The sequence below is a fragment of the Sander lucioperca genome, chromosome 2 (assembly GCF_008315115.2).
Source record: "Sander lucioperca isolate FBNREF2018 chromosome 2, SLUC_FBN_1.2, whole genome shotgun sequence".
Lineage (NCBI taxonomy): Eukaryota > Metazoa > Chordata > Actinopteri > Perciformes > Percidae > Sander > Sander lucioperca.
The window spans coordinates 2,094,282-2,114,577 of record NC_050174.1 but is presented as its reverse complement, the minus strand read 5'-3'; the positions used below and the strand labels follow the sequence as shown (position 1 = coordinate 2,114,577).

General features: G+C 39.2%; 1 protein-coding gene across 1 annotated transcript; it reads right to left on the bottom strand.

Moving 5' to 3' along the window:
- Positions 1-1,681: 1,681 nt before the first annotated feature.
- ptgfr (prostaglandin F receptor (FP)) lies at positions 1,682-6,257 on the bottom strand. Its single transcript, XM_031318386.2, has 3 exons — positions 5,669-6,257; positions 4,495-5,303; positions 1,682-2,513 (listed from the first exon to the last, which is right to left on the bottom strand). Exons 2-3 carry the CDS (start codon positions 5,287-5,289, stop codon positions 2,199-2,201), a joined length of 1,110 nt encoding a protein of 369 aa, XP_031174246.1. The 5' UTR covers positions 5,290-5,303; positions 5,669-6,257; the 3' UTR covers positions 1,682-2,198.
- Positions 6,258-20,296: the final 14,039 nt, after the last annotated feature.

Here is a 20,296-nt window from a genome sequence, read left to right as displayed (position 1 = left end):
ACTTTATGGATTACACTAACAAACGCTAAAACGATGGTGCAGCCCTCACTGTGTACAGGTGTCTGTAAAATGTCACATTAATAGTTTGCCTCTTCACAAAGAATGAAAAAAGTTGTACTGTTAAAAAGATTTATGAGAAAGAAATATGGAAAGCACCAACGGAACTTCTCAAACCGCTCCTGCAGCATGTTATTCCTTTATAAACAGCCTTACTCTATGGAGCCAGAAGTGTGCCACTGAAATAATGCTGTTTCACCAATGAAAGATAGCCCAACCAATAAAATATATATATATATATATATATATATATATATATAAAAATCTATTATACATTGATTACTGTAATTAAATTGGCATTTAAATGGTGCACGTTACTGTAATGTAAAACTCACAGTGAACAAAATGTAGCAAAACAATAAGGGACCGTTCGGTATTTATGGAATTTCATATGAATACTAATTTACTAGAGGAGTAACTTAGTTTTTGAAGTAATGCAGTAATGAATGAAGTGTGCATTTAGTTTCCATGCTTATTGTGTTTCCACAACAATGTTAGTGAGTAAATCTACTGAAATGGCCACCACACCATAACAGAGGAGTGGGATGTGTAAGATGAGAATGCAGAGGTTAACTCCTGTACATCATGGCTGTAAAAATCAAATGGTGTCTGTACTTCTTTGTTAAGTGCAAACTTGCACGCGAGGGGAGGGTCATTCATTTCTTTCAAATCGTTTTGGAGGGACGAGGGGAGGGTCACGTCTTTTTAGGTTAGAGGCCACAAAACTCCCCTGGTGGCCACTTAATTAAATAACGAACAGTCCCTAATTAAATTTGCAAAATATCTTTTGTCTTTAAATGGATTAAATGGATTTTAATGTGAAATCCTAAAATTACTATTTACATTATTATTTTTTTACCAATTTTTTTTTCCATTTGTGTCTGCCTATATTCCTCCTTACAATGTATTTGTTCTCAGTTTTTTGTTTTCAAAGATGTGTAAGCAATGTGCCACCTACAAGTGAAATCAAATGACTGTAAACCTCCAGAGCAGCGGTGATTAGCAGGAGTTCTGCCAACACATAACAGCTGGCAAATTACTAATGAATCAGTTCTTACCTTATCATGATTGATTGCAGTAATTATAATTAGGTTAATATAAGCCTAATTGATTGGCATTTACAATAATAATTAACTGATAATAACTGAACACTGAAAATGTCTATAATTATCCTGCTGCCAGACTCCACAGAGACAGATGGACAGACTTTCTCCTTCTCCTCTTTTGGTGAAGAATAGCTTCCTCCTAACACATATTACTCTGACCATCACCCATTATAATACATTTTTACTGTAAGAGTATTCAATTTGCTCAGTAATATTTGTTGATTTGTTTTTACATTTCCACATTTATTACACAGTTCAGCCCAAAGAAAGATTTCATTAGAGAGAGAGATTATATACTACAAAAGCATTTGTGCAGAACATTACATTTACTTTAAAGTAATGCACACATTACCTAAGCAGACCACTGACTGACTGTTCTGTCTGATTTCATTCTGTGTCTTTCATGGTTGTATGCTAGATAGACAGACAGATAGATAGATAGATAGATAGATAGATAGATAGACAGATAGATAGATAGACAGATAGATAGATAGATAGATAGACAGATAGATAGATAGATAGATAGATAGATAGATAGATAGATAGATAGATAGATAGATATTACATATATCTAAACATTGTGTGCTATTTCTACTTAAATATCTCTGCAAACACAGGGGTATACTGTGTTTAGTATACAGACTGGAGCTGCCAAATTGACATTTCTGCAGCATTAAAACAAAGACGGTCACTTTTTCAATAGACAAATTGAATAAAAGAATGACTGAACCAACCTGACTGTGACTGTAATATTTTCTGAGCACTGTGAACATTTTTAGACATATCTTGTTCAGAGCCGCTGATGCGAAAAACAGAGCTCAAAGGTGAGAACAGAAAATGAATCCCACATTATACAATAGAGCACAATACTGCCAGTTCATGGTGACCAAAGAGAACATGAAAAATAACTTTAAAATTGTAGTTTATGTACAACAACTTTGATTGTCTGTATTCCAACAAAGTTCTGCACATCTTCACAGATTCTTCCAGTTTTTCTTCACAGGTGTTCTCAGATCAAAACATTGTGACCAGGATTCAGGTGATGGATTTGATCGCAGTGTTTGGCAGAGAAAGTCTACTGTGGCAGCGGCAGTCAGTCGGGCCAGCGCCCGAGTTGCTGGTCTCCATCGAGCTGTGGAGCATGCTACGCTGCCAGCGGTGTAAGTTATGAGACTTTGGGCCCCAGCAGCTGTGAAACAACATGAAGATTTTCCTCAGAACAGCCTTCCTCAGCAGGATGTAGACCCAGGGGTCCAGGATCTGGTTCCATGTGGCCATGCGTACCATCATCAGCAGACTGGAAGACGCACGCTCGTCCTTGGCTCTGGTGCTCACCATGATGACGTGAATCTGGTGGAGTGGTCATAGGCAAATGGAAAGTGACAGAAAAACTTGAATAACTACATACTATCTAAGACATAAATAGACAAATAACTAATGTAGCATTTAATAAAACTCATGTAAGAAATTTGAGAAAAACGTTTTGTTTTTTACTTAATTGAAACCCATTACAGAAAGCATCGCCACTCAGTGTTTATGTAAGATATACAAATGCTTTATCGGATACATATTTTAAAACTCGTATTCTGCAGACTGATAGTGTCTGTCACTTGGCATCTTCTCATGAGTGGCACATTCATTATCTTCCAGAGTATTTGAATGATGAATTTAAACTCATAAATAAATAGTTACTCACTAAACTGAAACATCCTATTTAATTGTTTGCTTGATCCACTGTAGGAATGAGATGTTTTAAATAACCTAAAGGAAATATCAGTGCATTTCTTTTGGACAAGTTGCCCAAATTTGTAAAGTACCATGCAAATATGTGAGAAATATGATCAGTGTTTTGCTTTATAACTGTAATGGATGAGGAGTGTGGCATGCAGCTATGGTGTAAATCACACTGCACTTTTGCAGCAGCAATAAGAGGTTTGAAGGGAACATACTGTATTTTGAAGGACAGAGGTGTGTGTAGGTATGCCTTCAAAGGTCTGGACATACTGCAGTATTTTAGCAGTTTAGATCAAGGGCCAAACAGTAAGTATTTGTGTCTTGATGTCATAAATTATTGGAAGAGATCTTCTGCTGCAAAGAATGAGAGGGATGGACGGATAAAAAAAATTAAAAGCAGCGGTGCGAAAACCTTAAAAACAAGCTTTTCTTGAGCCATCTTTTCATCACACATCACAGATAATAAAATCTGCCATGTTTCTGTCTCATTTGACCGTCACTTTGTAGGCTATTTACCAGTGTTCAAAATCAACAAATTCATGACAGACTGGCAAATAGGAGATGTGGTTTAAGATCAGAAAAATGATAGTATCTAAAATTGAATAATAGTAGGGTACAAAAAGGGAATAAATTACTGTAATATAATAGCCTGGATTAATAAGGAGTTACAACTAATTTTCAAGGATTCAGGCATCAACCTGCACTCTGTGTTTTTTAAAGGTTCCATATTATGCTAATTTTCAGGTTAATACTTGTATTTTGGGTTTTTACAAGAACATGTTTAAATTTTCAAAAAATACATTCATTTTCACATACTGTCTGTCTGAATATACCTGCATGCACCCTCTGTCTGAAACCCTCTGTTCTAGCACCTGTATCTTTAAACCCCACTCCTGAAAAAGCCCAGTCTGCTCTGAATGGTCAGCATTTCAGGGTCTTCCACATCTGCGCTCTCAGCATCTCTGCACCATCACTGCACCAGGGGACTGACTGTCAAGGCACAGTAGCATCACTTTACCTATATATATATATATATATATATATATATATATATATATATATATATATATATATATATATATATACATATATATAATGCAATGAGGGAAAATCTTTTGGCATGATGCAGCCACCCCCTACAATAATGTGCTGTGATATCCTCACCTGTCACCTGTTTGCGTTCAGTTGCTCTAAATGGTGAGGAAATTGTATTGTTCCCCATCTAGCCTAAGTCTATCAATCTGACAACTTTTACAACAATACCAAATAACTATTATGTATCTAATTAATGTGTGATAGGTTACTGTGATTGTTGGTTGCTCTATTTTGCATGTAGGGATTTACACAATGAACCTGTGTATACATGCATTTGAGAGTAATATGATTCAATAGCAAATAAATGCTATTGACTAAACTATTTTCTTACTCAATGCATTTTGTGTCAAAGCAATTATAAATGACTATAGTCAAGGGAACAACTGACCTAATGTTCATATAAATAGTCGTATAGTTTGACAAAGTTTAATAGTCCTTCGACAATTGTGCCAAAGCGATTGAGAAAAAATGTAAAGGTCTAATGAGGAGGAGATATTCTTACCAGCAATGGGCCCCAGCACACGCAGGACACCAACATGATAGCCAGCAGTTGGCAGATCATCTCTATGTGGTAGGAAGTGCCTCTGCAGTGATGCTTGCAGCGCAGTCTGGCCTGCAGCAGAGCGCAGCTCGTCAGTGCATTGCACACAATGGAGAGCACTAGGGCCAGCAGCCCCAGCATAGAGAAAAGCAGAGGGAGGAGCACATCCAGCCAGTCTTTGGGTTCCTCCATGTGGAAGAAGCACCAGCTCCTGGAGCTTTGAACCTTGTAGGGCCTCCACAGCAGCACAGGCAGCACAGCCACCAGGGAAGCAAGCAGCCACACGAGTCCGAGGAGCCTTTTCATGTGATGGGAAGCTAATGCTGTGGAGTGGAAGATAGGCCTGGTGATTCCAATGCAGCGCTCCACCGCCATGGCACTCCCCAGGAACAAGGGGCTCAGGCCAAAGAACACCATGCACGCCCCGAAGATGCTGCACACGATGCGGTGAGGGTCAAACGTCTCCCATTTCTTGTGGAAGCTGTAGACCAAAAGCACCAGGGAGCCGTTGATCAGGTGACCCAGCAGGTCTGTGATCACCAGGCTGCTGGCAAACAGCAGGAAGGACGCCTTGGACTTGATCCGGATGCGGTTGTAAGACTTGATGAGGATAAAGAGCGCAAGACTGTTGGAGAAGATGCCCACAGTCATGGAGATGACGGAGGCGGTGACAGACAGTTCTTTCTGGCTGCAGGAGTTGTTGCTAGGTCTGACCTCTGACCTGCAACCTGTCTCTGAGCTCCCATTGGCTGACATGGTGGAAATGAAATCTAAAAGAGAGGATAAATGGTAGATGAGATGCCTGATTTATTTGTACCAACATATTTGTAATACATCTTCACAGGTTAAAAAGTAGCTTTTATTAATTTAGTCTGGTGAGCGATCACTTCATACGTAACATAGTTTTTCTTATTTAGAACAGATGCTCAGCTTTACCATAAAATGTTTACAACATTTTACTACAGCTCACATGCAGTTTTGGGTGTGACTATGGGGGCGATGAACGCTACTTTCATCAACACTGGTGAGTCATGCGATAAAATAAAAATAAAAATCTTAACAAAATGTTCCACATTCTCATTAGCCAATAACTTTTGTCGATGACCGTGGCTTACTAAAATCTACAGTTCCTTACCTTACTTCAGGTTTTTTTCTTCTCACACGCAACTCGCCATAAGCCAACAGCCTCTTCACTCTGTGTGTCTCTTATGATATGTCAATACAGCAAAGCGACGTAAAATCAGCCCGGCAGTAAATGCCATTAAACGTCCAGAAACCGCTCTCCATAATATTCCTGTCGAGGCGGCGATCTGTGCAAATTGTTCCGTCTGCGCTCCGCTGGTGCCAAGTCAGTGAAGGCGGGCGAGCTTCAGTCTCACTTCAAACTCAAACCCACCTTGATGGCTGGTGACAGTACAGTGTACATCTGTCGCATTCTGCAAAAAAAAAAAAAACCTGCTTAAGTGTCCTCTTGTGTTTTGTGTCGACAGGTTGTCAATAACTCCCCATAATGTCCTAAAAGAACAGTCTGTATATGTGACAACATGACATGCTGGTTACTGAAGCCTTATACTGGTATTTTTGGTCCAAAAAGATACACCAAAATCTTATTTCAGTATAAATTGCGTTATCACTGTTAAAGCGTTATCACTTGCTAAGGTGCCTTTTTTATTTTATTTTTCATATAGCCTATATATAGCCTATTGTTATATCCTATCACTCATGCGTTGGTCCTGTCAGCTGCATTTTATGTTGCAGCAATCTTTGAAATTGACAACAAATTGAACATTGAAATAAAAACAGTGGGGAATAATATAATCCCCTGCCAATTTTAAGCAGCTTCAACAGTATGTATCCAATATTACATTTTTGATTTTAAAATATTACCAGTTCTGAAGATCTAACAATGCAATGCTTGTGATGTGAAGAAAACATCTGATCTAGGCTGACAAAATGTCTTAGCTTTGACTGGACAGAGTGCTGTGGTTCTTTGCACCTATTAATCACACATTTGGCTTTCTCTGGCGGCTTACAGCCTGCCATTAGATATGATCATTGTACTGGATGGGGACAAGCATGTTTCACTTTCATAAATGGTATTTGTTGATGCTATTTTTTTCATAAATTTGTTGTTGTCCAGTGGGTTTATGCAGTCCCTTGTCATCGACATTTTTTTCCTTATTCCAGAATGATGACAAAAGAGCTTTCAGTGTAAACTGTGATGTGGAAGTTGCTCTTTGGACATCACTAGGACTTACAGTGTTACAGAAACTACTATTTATAAATAAATATCAGATTTACAGATTAGATAGAGCGAGACTCAGCCAAAGGCGGGAGTCTGGCACAACCAACTCCGATTGGCCAAAACTACATTTCTGTTGACCCTTTCCTGGACTGGGTTACAGGTGCATAGAATCGGCGACAGACACACAGGATATTAAATCTGTTTCAAGCCCTTTGAACCTGTAATTGTTTGTCCTCACAGACAAGTTTACAACTCTAACTTGAAGCACCAACATTGATTAAAATGGCCCATGGCCACAAGTGGACAGTATAGCCGAGCAGAGAAAATACAGCAATGACTTAGAGATCTCTGTCAATAATTAGTCATTACGCAACAGAGGAAATCTGGAATTTATCTTTTTATTATTATTTAAAGAGTGCTCCGATTTAGCATTGCATTGTTGGACTCATGATGGACAGTTTACCAAAAAAAGGATCAAAATTGATGCAGCAGAACCAGAAATATTGCCTTTTTTTGTCAAAACCTGGCATCCACATTACCCACAATGCAACTAAACTAGACTCAAGCAGAGACGAGGAGCTACAGAGGTCTGGTTAACTCACTTCTCTCCAATGCCGCACTCCCAGATTTTTATTTTTCCAACTTGTAGTCTTCAGCTACAACTGACGCTGACTCGGGTGACATCACTTGAGGCAATTTATTAGACTTCAAACAGCTCCCTCTGAGTCACAAAATGGCTTAATATAGCTTTTTTCCCCCACATAATCAGTAGTAGACTACTTTCAAATACCTGTGAACAGACTTCAGTTGAGTTCCCCTTTAGGCTAAATAACCCATTTAAAAACTCATAGGATCATGTGAAAAAGCATTAAAGTTATTGACCATAAGATTTTAGTACCTATCTATCAAAAAGTGAGTTAAAACAGTGGTGATTGAGCATATGACCCACTGATGAAAGCGCTTGTATTTGCTGCTTTGTCAAGTAATACAATTTGAGTGTCTGTGGCGACTTTCCCACCCTAAATTTAAATGGAGTTCCCAGTTAGTGATGCTATTTACACAATCAGCAGGGGTTGGTTTTCCCCATCTGCCCCAGGTGGAACTTGTCACTGCCGATTATGTTGTACATTCCATTGTACTAGTACACTGTAGTTGGAAACTTCCGACGAGGAAAGATGCAAAGAAACGGTACGTTATGTAATCGAGCGCCTACATTTCATTACTGCTGACTCACAATGGGGGACCAACAGAGAAAGAAGACCGTTCAACTTCAGGTCCAAATAAAAATATACAAAAAAATAAACTCTCACACCTACAAGAGGGCCGAGCTGACGCTGGCTGTGATCACATGTCAACCTCTGCCTTTGACTGTAGCCGGTCTGTGTGCAGCTCATGTGGGTATAGCCTCAAGAGTTTTTCTTTCCTGCACTTTCTGATGCTCAGTTTGGTTCAGATGTTAGCACTGTCAGCCATGTTGTGGCAGCTAATATTGTTAGCAGTGAGGCGCCGCACTCAGGGGTCGTTCAGCCCTCTCCTCCCCTGGGTGAGTCAATAAGGGGAAAGCGCTGCATGCTGGTTAATCTATCGATTGAAATCTATCTATCGAAAATGTAATTTTACCTCCATAGCTGCCGCTAAAAACAACCTAACTTCAATCTTACGGACAACAACATCAACTGAAAACATGGCTGTTTCTCTTAGCTCAAGAAAAAGTTAACATTTTGGAGATACATAGTTGTACATGGTTTTCACAGAACAGTGACAATTATGCAAATTGCAACAACAACAAAAAGCCCCAATGTCCCTTCTTCCTTCACACTATTGGGCCTGTGACACCTCCAGAAAGCTCACAATGATGTTCATCATCTCTAAAATATATTATATTCCTTCCTTCTGTGCTGCATCTTTCCCTGGCCAGATGTGTAGCAGATCATCTCCAGCGGGAACTTTTTTTTTATTTCATTTTTTTTATTAGCTGCTCATAATGCCCACTCTATATAGATTTTCATTTGTCTCCAAACTCTTCTTTTTATTCAGGAAATTCTCTCATCTGACAAAACAGAACTATCTATTTGTTTACACACACTTAAGCGCTTGATTGTAGCACTTGACTGACTATGGAAGAGAACTTACCATGCAGACAGGATCTGTCTGAGTGATATTTTGTAGAGAGTAGGTAGGTAGGTAGAGAGGAAGTTTGAGTTTTCAGATAATAATTACATGATTACTTTGATGAGGAAGCCAAGTCGACTTCATACACACATGTATTTTAAAACATCAGTTTATTTCCTTAATTTCCCAAGAGAGCGCAATCACAGACCCACTAATTATATCATGCCTATAGACTCTGGGGTCAGCATATTGATTGATAGGGTCTCCATGACGTCAGCCCACTGCAACAAAACAGTTCCTGAGTATTAGCCATGGTGCCGGGCAACTGAGTTAGACAACCTTTGGGTCACACATCAGCTATAAGCAAATATCACTGCAGAACATTGTGCAGGGAAACCAAATTATATTCTAAATTATCATTATGAAAGTGATTTGAACTGATGCTGAGCTTAATCCATGAAATGAGATTCCTGTAGTTATTATGTTGCTGTCACAGTCATTTTGTGTCGTTGTCTTTCCTATTTCAAATTCTGTGCTCCTGTATATTAGTGTAATTTTACTGCATTTCCAACAATAATTGTCCCGGGGTATTCAGATCCAACTTTGAAATTGAGTGGTACTTTCTTTACATTAAGTTAAATTGAAGTTTAAGTCATTTTCTTAATGTCCCAGTTGTTGCACCACCCTGAAGGACTTTAATGCTTTATCATGTCTGAAGTGTTGAAGAAACGCTGACTTATTTCCATCCTCTAAAACTTTATCTGATCTCTTTGTTCAACAGAAGTTATATAATAATAATAATAATAATAATAATAATATTAATAATAATAATAATTTATTTTTATTAAATTTAAATTGATAAGGCACCTTTTACAGACAAAGTCACAAAGTGCTTCACATGATGAACATTTATAAAAAAAATACAGTAAGATCTGACAAAAAATAATTGAAAAGGCTAAAAACAATCGTTTAAAGATTAAAACCTAAAACCCAAAGTTACAAACATGAGTCAAAAGCAAATTTAAACAAGTGCGTCTTCAGCTGATTTTTAAAAGCTTCAACAGAGACTGCAGAAGTTATGTAGGCTACATTAGTACTAAGAAATAATGCAGTGTCTCATTCGATATACAGTATGTAAGAATTTGTCTATGTATTATGTTGCTAATCTTTGCTTTTGTCATAATAGTTACCAAATACTTGAATCATTCTATGCCAAAATATACACTTAGTGAAATACTAATAAGGTTTGCATTTGTTTGAAAAATTACGCTTAGAATGGTTTTGCTTCAGTTTCTTTGTTAAACCATTTGCATCCGAACTGCTGAAAGCTGAGTGACCTTGCAAAGAGCACAGGATGTATCCCTGAGGGCAGAGCGCATAATGTGGAGGAGATGCCGGGCCTGACCAGGGATAAGAAGAAAAGCTACTGATTGCATGAACCAAATAACTAACTTGATTCCCAACTCCTTTAAAAAGACACTGTTGTGAACAATCGTCAGTCATTTTTCTGTACTTGCGCTGAAGTGCTGTAAAACTGACTCTACTTGCAAGTAAACTCAGTGATTCCAGTGATTTTGTCCATTCTTTGATAAATAATTATCCTAACAACTTGGTCCTTCGATGCCGGGGCCCAATATCCTTCCTCCCCTTCCACGTTTTGGGTCCTGAAACACCGTGCACGGGGGAGTCATTTGCGGACTCCTTAAAAAATGACCTCCGGCTTGAATTGCTGTTTACAAAGAGGCCAGTTCCTGCTGGGGGAGAGGGTGGACAGAACCACTGGAGACAGATTCCTAGGTGAGATAAATTGTATTTCTTTATCCGGAAAGGCTACTTGTTTAAGACAAAACAGTGATGATGTCTTTATTTCGCTATGGTATTGACACTGCATTGACACTGCAAGCCTTGTACAACTTAGAAGTGGTGATAGTTTGCGTTTACCTAGTGAGAAGACAATCAGAGAAACGAAGCAATAACAAGTGATGTCGATAGGAAAAGGACAATACATGTCCCTTGTCTTATAAGACTACTGAAATACAATACTAGTCTATAGCCTATGTGAGAAGGCTACAGATAATAACTAACTCCGTGGGGAGCTCGCTACTCCTAAGAGACAGGGTGAGAGGCTCTGCAGGGAAATCAGTCAGGGACTGAATATAGACAGTGTGGTGTTTCCTTAACAAGGAAAGGTCTGTATATAAACTGTAATCACTTGATTGATAAAAGAGTGTCTCCAGTGACAAGGTTCATTCCATACATGCTACCTGGCTCTTAATGAAATCAAGTGATTCACGAGGGAAGTTAAAGATAAATCTTATAAACAATAAGATATAATTTTTAACAATAACGATGTAATATACTTTGTATATTAAATGGGTAAGAATTGTTGCAAAAGAGTGTGGTGAAAGTGACAGGAAGAAAAAGAGAACAGAAGGCTTAGATGAAGCAAAAGCATGGTTTGGAAAGGCAAATACACGAAAAGAAGGGATAGACAAAAGAAAAGCTTGCGTAGAAAAATAAACTTTAGCTTTAGTAGATAAAGAAGATGAAAACGCAGTGGCAGCAGTGGGCTATACAATAGTTATTGCCTTAATGCCGTAAAAAGTAGAGAGAGACAGCCAAGTACGCAGGACGACAGTCCACGAGCTACTGGCTCAGATTACTCTGCAGGCTCACCCAGCGAGGAGGAGTCTGAGAAGACTAGAGCATTCACATAGTGCTTTCACAGACCAGAGAGAGCTAAATGTACTTTTGAATTAGGATAATGGAGTTCCTATTGATATTACTGTTGTTGGTACAGAGATAATATCTCTGAGGCGTTATGTTGTTTCACCAGTGTATATTGTGCACAGTGTGTATGATATGTTGGCGGCTTGTATGGAGTTAAATTTAACAAAGTTACGTTTACTCAGAAGTCAATTATAATTGACCCACTTCTTGCCTTTATCTGAGCGATATTTAAATGATAGTTAGAGTAAAATATGCTTTTTTCCAAATGCCAAAAGCTGATGAAGATTGTGAAAGTACATAAGTGAAGTGCTAAACGAATCGAAAATGCACAGTTGATTAGAAGTTGTAAAAATAAGGCTGACAAAGACAGAATATATTTTTTGTGAAATTTTGAGCTGCCGTAACTAGGGAATTTCCCCAGTGTGGGTTCAATAAAGTCTTTCTTATCTATAGGTGATAGACAAACAGTTGATTTTTGATTTCAAAGGCGAAAGAGTCAGTAGCAGAGTTTTGTCAAATGCTTTTAGATATTATTGTAATCTGATTTTGTCCATTCTTTGATAATTAATTATCCTAACAGGATTTAGCCTTCTACATTCTTGCACTTTTTGGCCAATTTTTGAGCATGTGGTAAATTAAACTTTATTTCTCGAAATGATATCCCATTTTTCTCTCACTGCATTATTTGTGAGTGTAACAGAAATTCAAAGAAAACACAGAAAAACGTGAACATTTCAACAAACAAATTCCTTACATAGAGGCAATCTAAAAAGCATTTCTTATCGTGATAGCTTAGTCATAAAGCACATGTGTGGGGTCTTTGAGAATCTTGTTCAGTATTAGGCTGTGCAAGGGATCTCTGTGTTTTGCAAACAATTTTAGGGCTGAGGTTAACAACACCTTGCAATCGATTCTTGGCCTCTTTCACAAAGTGATGTAAACTAAATACACAAACAAACTAAAACGTTGAAATACTTTCAATAAAATAGGTGTTCTCAATGTCAATATCCGCCCATATACTCCAAAGGAATTAAGTTTACATAGCCAGTGGAGACGCTGCACAATTACATCTGTATTTTCACAAAATCTAAGTTATCAAACACAGGTTTTTGTAGGTGGAGATGACCTCAACACTTAAACAAAAGAAAAGCATTTTCTTTTAAATTCACAATTAATTGTTTTTTCAAGTCTGTAACTGACTTGCTGCTGTCTGTTCTTATTGTAAGAACAGAATAGCTTGTCCTCTCAATGTGGTAATGAAAGCTGCTTCTAAGCTTTGTTATGTGCCCAAATGGTCACTAATTATCCAACAAGGGGACTCCTGATCAAATCTTCTCCCAGGTGACATTACACTTTCAAGCGTGGTGTCATAGACTATCTGCTGTAATGACAGGCAGCGGAGTGGTTGGTCACAATGCAAGTCGAGCACAGCACAGGCATGGGAGAGCAATCACATTCTTTTGTTGGCTGCATCAAATGGGATGGCTATTAGACTCAGTGGGGTTCAGATGGAGCCAGGAGTAGATTGAGCGAGATGGGGAAACAACCCATAATGCAGGCTTTTTGCCAGTGGCACTGTTGCTTCCTCCTTCACGTCTCTATCTCATTTCAAAAACACCCCTGTGCCAAGATTCACAGGTAACAAACTCTCCCTTCCTCTGCTCTCGCTCATCTTGTACCTGCTGTCCGTTCTCTTTTCTGTCTGTCACCCTGACCAAAAAATTTCCCTCATTTCAGAAATTGTTAATGGAGCTGAGTTTTTGTGCCGTGTCAAAACTGTCTATCAAGCCAAAATGGGACGGTCGGTCCAGAGAAAAAGAAAATCCTCAACAGTTTGAACACAAGATGGGGGTTCAAAGCTTCTTTGTGTAACCATCTCACGCTTTGCTTATATCTCACATTTCAACACAAATCCGATCCTATAAGTTTACGACTGACAGTAACAACTGAGAATAAGAGCACAGCTGTCAGCTAATGGCCTCCCAGATGACAAACTCACATATCAAAACAGAACTCAATGAAACTAGGGAGAGCAGAGTTTTTTTTAAGTTCAATAAAAGGATCCGTGAACATCTCATTACTGCTGTTATTGTGCTGTTTCATATCTTCTAACTAACTTGCTTGTTGATTCTGGTCTTTGAGCTAACTACTGTATGCTAACGTGCTCACAATGCAGACCCTCCTCCCATAGAAAACAACCATATAGGTCAATTGTGCAAGCAGCTCATAACGAACCATATTTATGTTCGCTTATAGGCCGCGACCTCCTGTGACTGTAGTAATTATCAGGGGAGCAAAGGAAAAAGGAATGTGACAAAGTACAGGAGCCAAATTCCACATTATGTTGGGGTGGTGGATGTGTCAAACCAACACAGGGCTTTCACTCAGGAGACTAGGGTTCATGTAGGTGAACGGTCACTTTTCGAAATTAAATTAGTTTCATGTGGATCATTTTCAGCCAATCTAGTTGAGTTTCACAACATTAACTATGTGTTTATAAAGGCGCCATTATGTTAAATAGAACGGTCTCGTGATTAAAAAAGCCACCTCGTCACGTGTTACCATCACGTTTAAAACGGCCACCATGCGGCAGTAAATAAAATAGTCATATATGTCCTTTTTTGGAGTCTTTGATAATCAACCTATTCTGTCATTTCGGTATGAGGATGTGTTACACAATATCAATGCTAACATGCTGATATGGCAGGTTGACACAGCCACACCATATGTTTTCACAAATTTGGCCTGTAAAAGTTATTGTACAGTAGGCCTACTGTATGTTTTTTTTCTTTGTTTACCTTTAATAGGGCTTGCACTGGGTCTGCAAACTTGAAATTGGAAATAGAGCACTGTGCAGAATGACTCCGATTTCTGCGAGGAGCTTGAACATTAAGCCGACAAGACTGTTAGGTTCAGCGCTCACAGAGAACATAATGACCCTCAGAGAAAAACAAACATGCTGATCCATTAAGAGACATACAGCTGTACTCATAAAGGCGCATCATGGGAACACGTCACACTGTTGCTCTGGACTAAAGAGAGTGGAGGCACATTTGATCACTTACCTCAACTTATGGATGAACACTAAAAACCTTTCGTTCTGCAGAAATTGCAAACCTGAACAGCATGTTGCAAACAAAGTAACTATTTGACACCAGAGCAACTAAAGCAAATGTTTGTCTCTCTGCTGGGTTTAAGGTGAAAAGAGCGGCGGTTCTAGGTGGGGGCCGGTGCCCCTTTAATATTAAGCCTGAACCCCCCAACCCCCCGCCCCCCTCTGGCCTCCCCAACTGTGGCAAGTATTTTCGATCTAGGCCGACATTACTGTCTTTAAAAGGATGTAGTGGGCTCCGCCTTAAAGCTAGAGTAAGCTAAATAACATTCCAAAGTTTTTCAAAGGGATCCCTTGACCTCTCATCTCAAGATATGTTCTATGGGTACCCATGAGTCTCCTCTTTTTTCCCAAATGTATTATTTCCACCTATTCTAAATGGTGGATTTGAATATTTCTGCAGTCTGGGGTCCCTGAGCAGCTTTGTAATTGCATAAATTGGGTATGACCAGAGAGCTAAGACTCAAAATGAGCCCAATTGTATTCATGTGTGATGATGTGAGGCCCCAAAGTATCCATTTCATTGTAGGGAAACCATTTTTTTGAGACTTGACCTCACTGTTTTAAAATTACCTGTTGTGACCTCGAGGATAAACACAGCTTCAAGAAAATTTCCAACCACAAACTAGAGACCTAGGGCATTCAGAGGTTGTATGGCTTTCCTTGGTATTTTAACAATAAGGGGGTTTCCAGAATAAAAGCGTTCGCTATCCAGTCACAGTATACTGTATATTTTTCTATGGTGTTCCTCAAGGTCTTGGTGTCTTAATGGGGTATTTTGGAGGGATTTTGAACATTGTTATTTTGGTGGAAAGACCATTTTTTATTTCTCGGTAAAGCATAATTTAAAGCCAGCCAAAATTGTTCATTGTATATTAAGTGATGCAGTATAAATTCAGATGACAGTGATCATGGTGAAGTTTAGTTCATTCCAGAGCTCTTCATGATGAAAATATATGCAAAAAACTAAAAGAGAGCAGATATGTTGATATTGAAAATGATCTCACCAATGCAGAGGCCACATACTGAAATCAATTTAATTAAAGCTACATTGTGTAAGAATTTCTCCCATCTAGCAGTGAAATTGTATATGACAATCAACTGAATATTACTTTCTAGCCCCTCCCATTCTGAGCACGTTATAACTCCTAGGGTGGCCGTATGCCAAGATTAACATGGCTTCCAGTACGACTTCGTCCGTTCTGTATATTGTACGAGATTAATAGTGTAAGGCAATGTTTACAGCATAGGCTACATATTTTTCTCTGTGAGCAGAGTCAGAGATCAGTTGATGCGACGGAGGTGTGAGGGAAAGCTAAAGGAAGAGGGAAAGGTAAAGAAAAACCAAAAGACAGAGCCGGTGGCAGTGGATCGGTGAGACCTCCTAGGCAAAGAAAAACTAAAGAGACACTCTCCAAAGATGACGAGGAGAGAAGCAACGGAGGTTTGTGTTTTTAATCATTTCTCTGAGCAGTATAAACAATATCAATGAAACCGAAATTAGCCCCTCCAATATTAACTTTGGTCTTGTTGCTTTGCCTGTCATGTTGTCGTTTTAATTCTCTTTTTCGCTTCCATGGCGACTCCGTTACATGACCTCGAGAATAGGTGTGATCCTCCATCTTCAACAGGCTTTCAAATCTGCCAGCAGTCGTGAGTAATCTCCCCCTGGCACTCGTCACGGTGCCACTGAGTGTAAAAGCGCGAAAGGCGGAGCTTGAATTTCCAGGTATGTCCCTCTTTGGTTAATGTATTTTAAAGATGGAGGCGCAACATGGCTGCCGTCATTCGAGCGACTCGCTCGTATGTACTCTGAATTAGAGTTTAGATTTTTTGCCTGAGCCTGACCTGAGCCCGGCCCGGGCCGTTATTTTCCGCCACTATCCTCTGGCCGGGCCGGGCCCTTGATCAAGCATTTCTGCTTTTTTTTAAACATTATTTAATTAGCCTAATTGGGTGGGGAGAAAGCTATGCCATAATCAGAAATATTATCTATATAGGCTATATTTAGGCCAAAGTAACAAATGTGTCCAAAAAGTTACACAAGTTGGACTAGAGTTACAAAATGCAACACGTGTCATGCGCGGAGTCTCCTCCTCTCGCACACATCACACCGGGGCTGCTGTGCTGTATGGTGTAGCTTAAGTGCAACATGGAGCTTGAGGATGTAAAGAAAAAAAGAAAAACAGGAGAATTACCTTTGAGCAAGTTTGGAGGAAAGTCAGAGGTATGGAACCATTTTAAACAAGTTGTGGGCAGGGACAACATATTGTCGGCTTTGTTGAGCCAAATTCCACATTATGTTGGGGTGGTGGATGTGTCAAACCAACACAGGGCTTTCACTCAGGAGACTAGGGTTCATGTAGGTGAACGGTCACTTTTCGAAATTAAATTAGTTTCATGTGGATCATTTTCAGCCAATCTAGTTGAGTTTCACATTAACTATGTGTTTATAAAGGCGCCATTATGTTAAATAGAACGGTCTCGTGATTAAAAAAGCCACCTCGTCACGTGTTACCATCACATGTTTAAAACGGCCACCATGCGGCAGTAAATAAAATAGTCATATATGTCCTTTTTTGGAGTTTTTGATAATCAACCTATTCTGTCATTTCGGTATGAGGATGCGTTACACAATATCAATGCTAACATGCTGATATGGCAGGTTGACACAGCCACACCATATATTTTCACAAATTTGGCCTGTAAAAGTTATTGTACAGTAGGCCTACTGTATGTTTTTTTTCTTTGTTTACCTTTAATAGGGCTTGCACTGGGTCTGCAAACTTGAAATTGGAAATAGAGCACTGTGCAGAATGACTCCGATTTCTGCGAGGAGCTTGAACATTAAGCCGACAAGACTGTTAGGTTCAGCGCTCACAGAGAACATAATGACCCTCAGAGAAAAACAAACATGCTGATCCATTAAGAGACATACAGCTGTACTCATAAAGGCGCATCATGGGAACACGTCACACTGTTGCTCTGGACTAAAGAGAGTGGAGGCACATTTGATCACTTACCTCAACTTATGGATGAACACTAAAAACCTTTCGTTCTGCAGAAATTGCAAACCTGAACAGCATGTTGCAAACAAAGTAACTATTTGACACCAGAGCAACTAAAGCAAATGTTTGTCTCTCTGCTGGGTTTAAGGTGAAAACAGCGGCGGTTCTAGGTGGGGGCCGGTGCCCCCGGTGCCCCTTTAATATTAAGCCCCCAACTCCCCGCCCCCCTCTGGCCTCCCCAACTGTGGCAAGTATTTTCGATCTAGGCCGACATTACTGTCTTTAAAAGGATGTAGTGGGCTCCGCCTTAAAGCTAGAGTAAGCTAAATAACATTCCAAAGTTTTTCAAAGGGATCCCTTGACCTCTCACCTCAAGATATGCTCTATGGGTACCCATGAGTCTCCTCTTTTTTCCCAAATGTATTATTTCCACCTATTCTAAATGGTGGATTTGAATATTTCTGCAGTCTGGGGTCCCTGAGCAGCTTTGTAACTGCATAAATTGGGTATGACCAGAGAGCTAAGACTCAAAATGAGCCCAATTGTATTCATGTGTGATGATGTGAGGCCCCAAAGTATCCATTTCATTGTAGGGAAACCATTTTTTTGAGACTTGACCTCACTGTTATAAAATGACCTAGGGCATTCAGAGGTTGTATGGCTTTCCTTGGTATTTTAACAATAAGGGGGTTTCTGAGCAGTTTCCAGAATAAAAGCATTCGCTATCCAATCACAGTATACTGTACATTTTTCTATGGTGTTCCTCAATGTCTTGGTGTCCTAATGGGGTATTTTGGTGGAAAGACCATTTTTTATTTCTCGGTAAAGCATAATTTAAAGCCAGCCAAAATTGTTCATTGTATATTAAGTGATGCAGTATGAATTCAGATCACAGTGATCATGGTGAAGTTTAGTTCATTCCAGAGCTCTTCATGATGAAAATATATGCAAAAAACTAAAAGAGAGCAGATATGTTGATATTAAAAATGATCTCACCAATGCAGAGGCCACATACTGAAATCAATTTAATTAAAGCTACATTGTGTAAGAATTCACAATTCAGTGAAATTGTATATGACAACCAACTGAATATTACTGCGTGTGTGCATTAGTGCGGCACGCTGCTCGCCTATGACAGCAAATAAAACGAGGACTTGGATGAGGAACAAACACATGAAGCAGGCTCGCCGTTGCTGAAAAGATGATAGTCAGCTATCAACGTCCTGTTTTGTTACTTCTCCAAGCATGAGGGCGAGGCAAGCCCTCACAGAGAAATGCGTTGAGTTCTTTTTTTTTTTTTTTTTACGTTTCTTCATTCGGATCCATTTGCGAGCCATTCCATTCTGAATAAACAAACAGCACAGTTTACATGCTTCGGGTTGGGTCGGGCTTGAGTTTTTGGGCCCGATCTAAGCTCTACTCTGAATGGCATATTCTACACTTACGAGAATACTTTGATTAGTTGGTGGAAGTAATTGCACATGAATGACCACATATTTGTGAAAGAACAAAGGGGTTTTTGCTAAGAATCAACTCAAAAAATTACACAATGGAGCTTTAAATAATGGAGATGACATTTATACAATAGAAATAGGGAAAGCAAATGGTATGTGTTGTTATTGCCATCAGTAAAGCACTCCAAGCTTACTTCCACTGAAAACAAAAATATAGGCACATGGTCAAAACATATCCTTTTTTTTATTTTGAGGGGATGTTGCAGTGGAAAGGCTTTTTCTAAACTACCACTAGGAGTCGCTGAAGCAAGGATTTTTTCAAAGGGGAAGACCAATTTTATGCATCAAATCTGTTTACAGGTTGTGGCTCCAGGAGGGGGCTGAGTGAAGTTTGTTCAATTGCCTTAAGTGATGTCACATGAGTCAGCGTCAGTTGGGCCTGAAGATTACAAGTTTGAAAAAACAAAAAAAATCTGGGGGAGTGGAGAAAGAAGGTAGTTTCCCAGACCTCTGTAGCTTACGCCTCATCTCTATTTGTGGCTAGCAGCTTGTGGCTACATTAGCCGCTAATAGCATTACATAGCAGATCAAACACTCAGCAAGTTGCATTGTGGGTAATGTAAGCACCAGGTTTTGACATAGAAGTAGTATATATGGAATAAAAAAGACAATATCTCTGATATTTCTTAAATCAATTTTGCCACTTTTTGAAGAAAATGCCCATTGTGAATGTGAAAATGTTTTAGAAGTTACCCTAATAGGATTTTTATTATTCTCTGTATAAATGGGAATATATCCAATATTCTCCATATGCTATGTCTCAAAGCATATGACTTCCTGATCCTCCTGGGGTGCTGTAGTAGCCAATTGGTTTAAAGGTCCAATATGTAATATATTTACTGAAATAAATCCAAAAATGACCCCAAAACATGTTAAGTTGAAATACTATCTTTTCTGACAACAATGCTAATGCCAGTATTTTCTCCTTTTGAAATTTCCATTCCGTGATGGTTTGTTTTGGCCTGTGTGTTGTTATCAACTGCCCAGTTTGACAGCCAGGCCGGGTTGCCAGATATAATGTTACCTGTAAAAACGCAAACCC

Excerpts from the sequence above, each read along its gene's own strand:
- ptgfr (XM_031318386.2), bottom strand. The coding sequence starts at position 5,289 with ATGTCAGCCAATGGGAGCTCAGAGACAGGTTGCAGGTCAGAGGTCAGA. Across the intron at positions 2,514-4,494 it reads TGTGCTGGGGCCCATTGCTG|ATTCACGTCATCATGGTGAG; the intron begins GTAAGAATATCT and ends CCACTCCACCAG.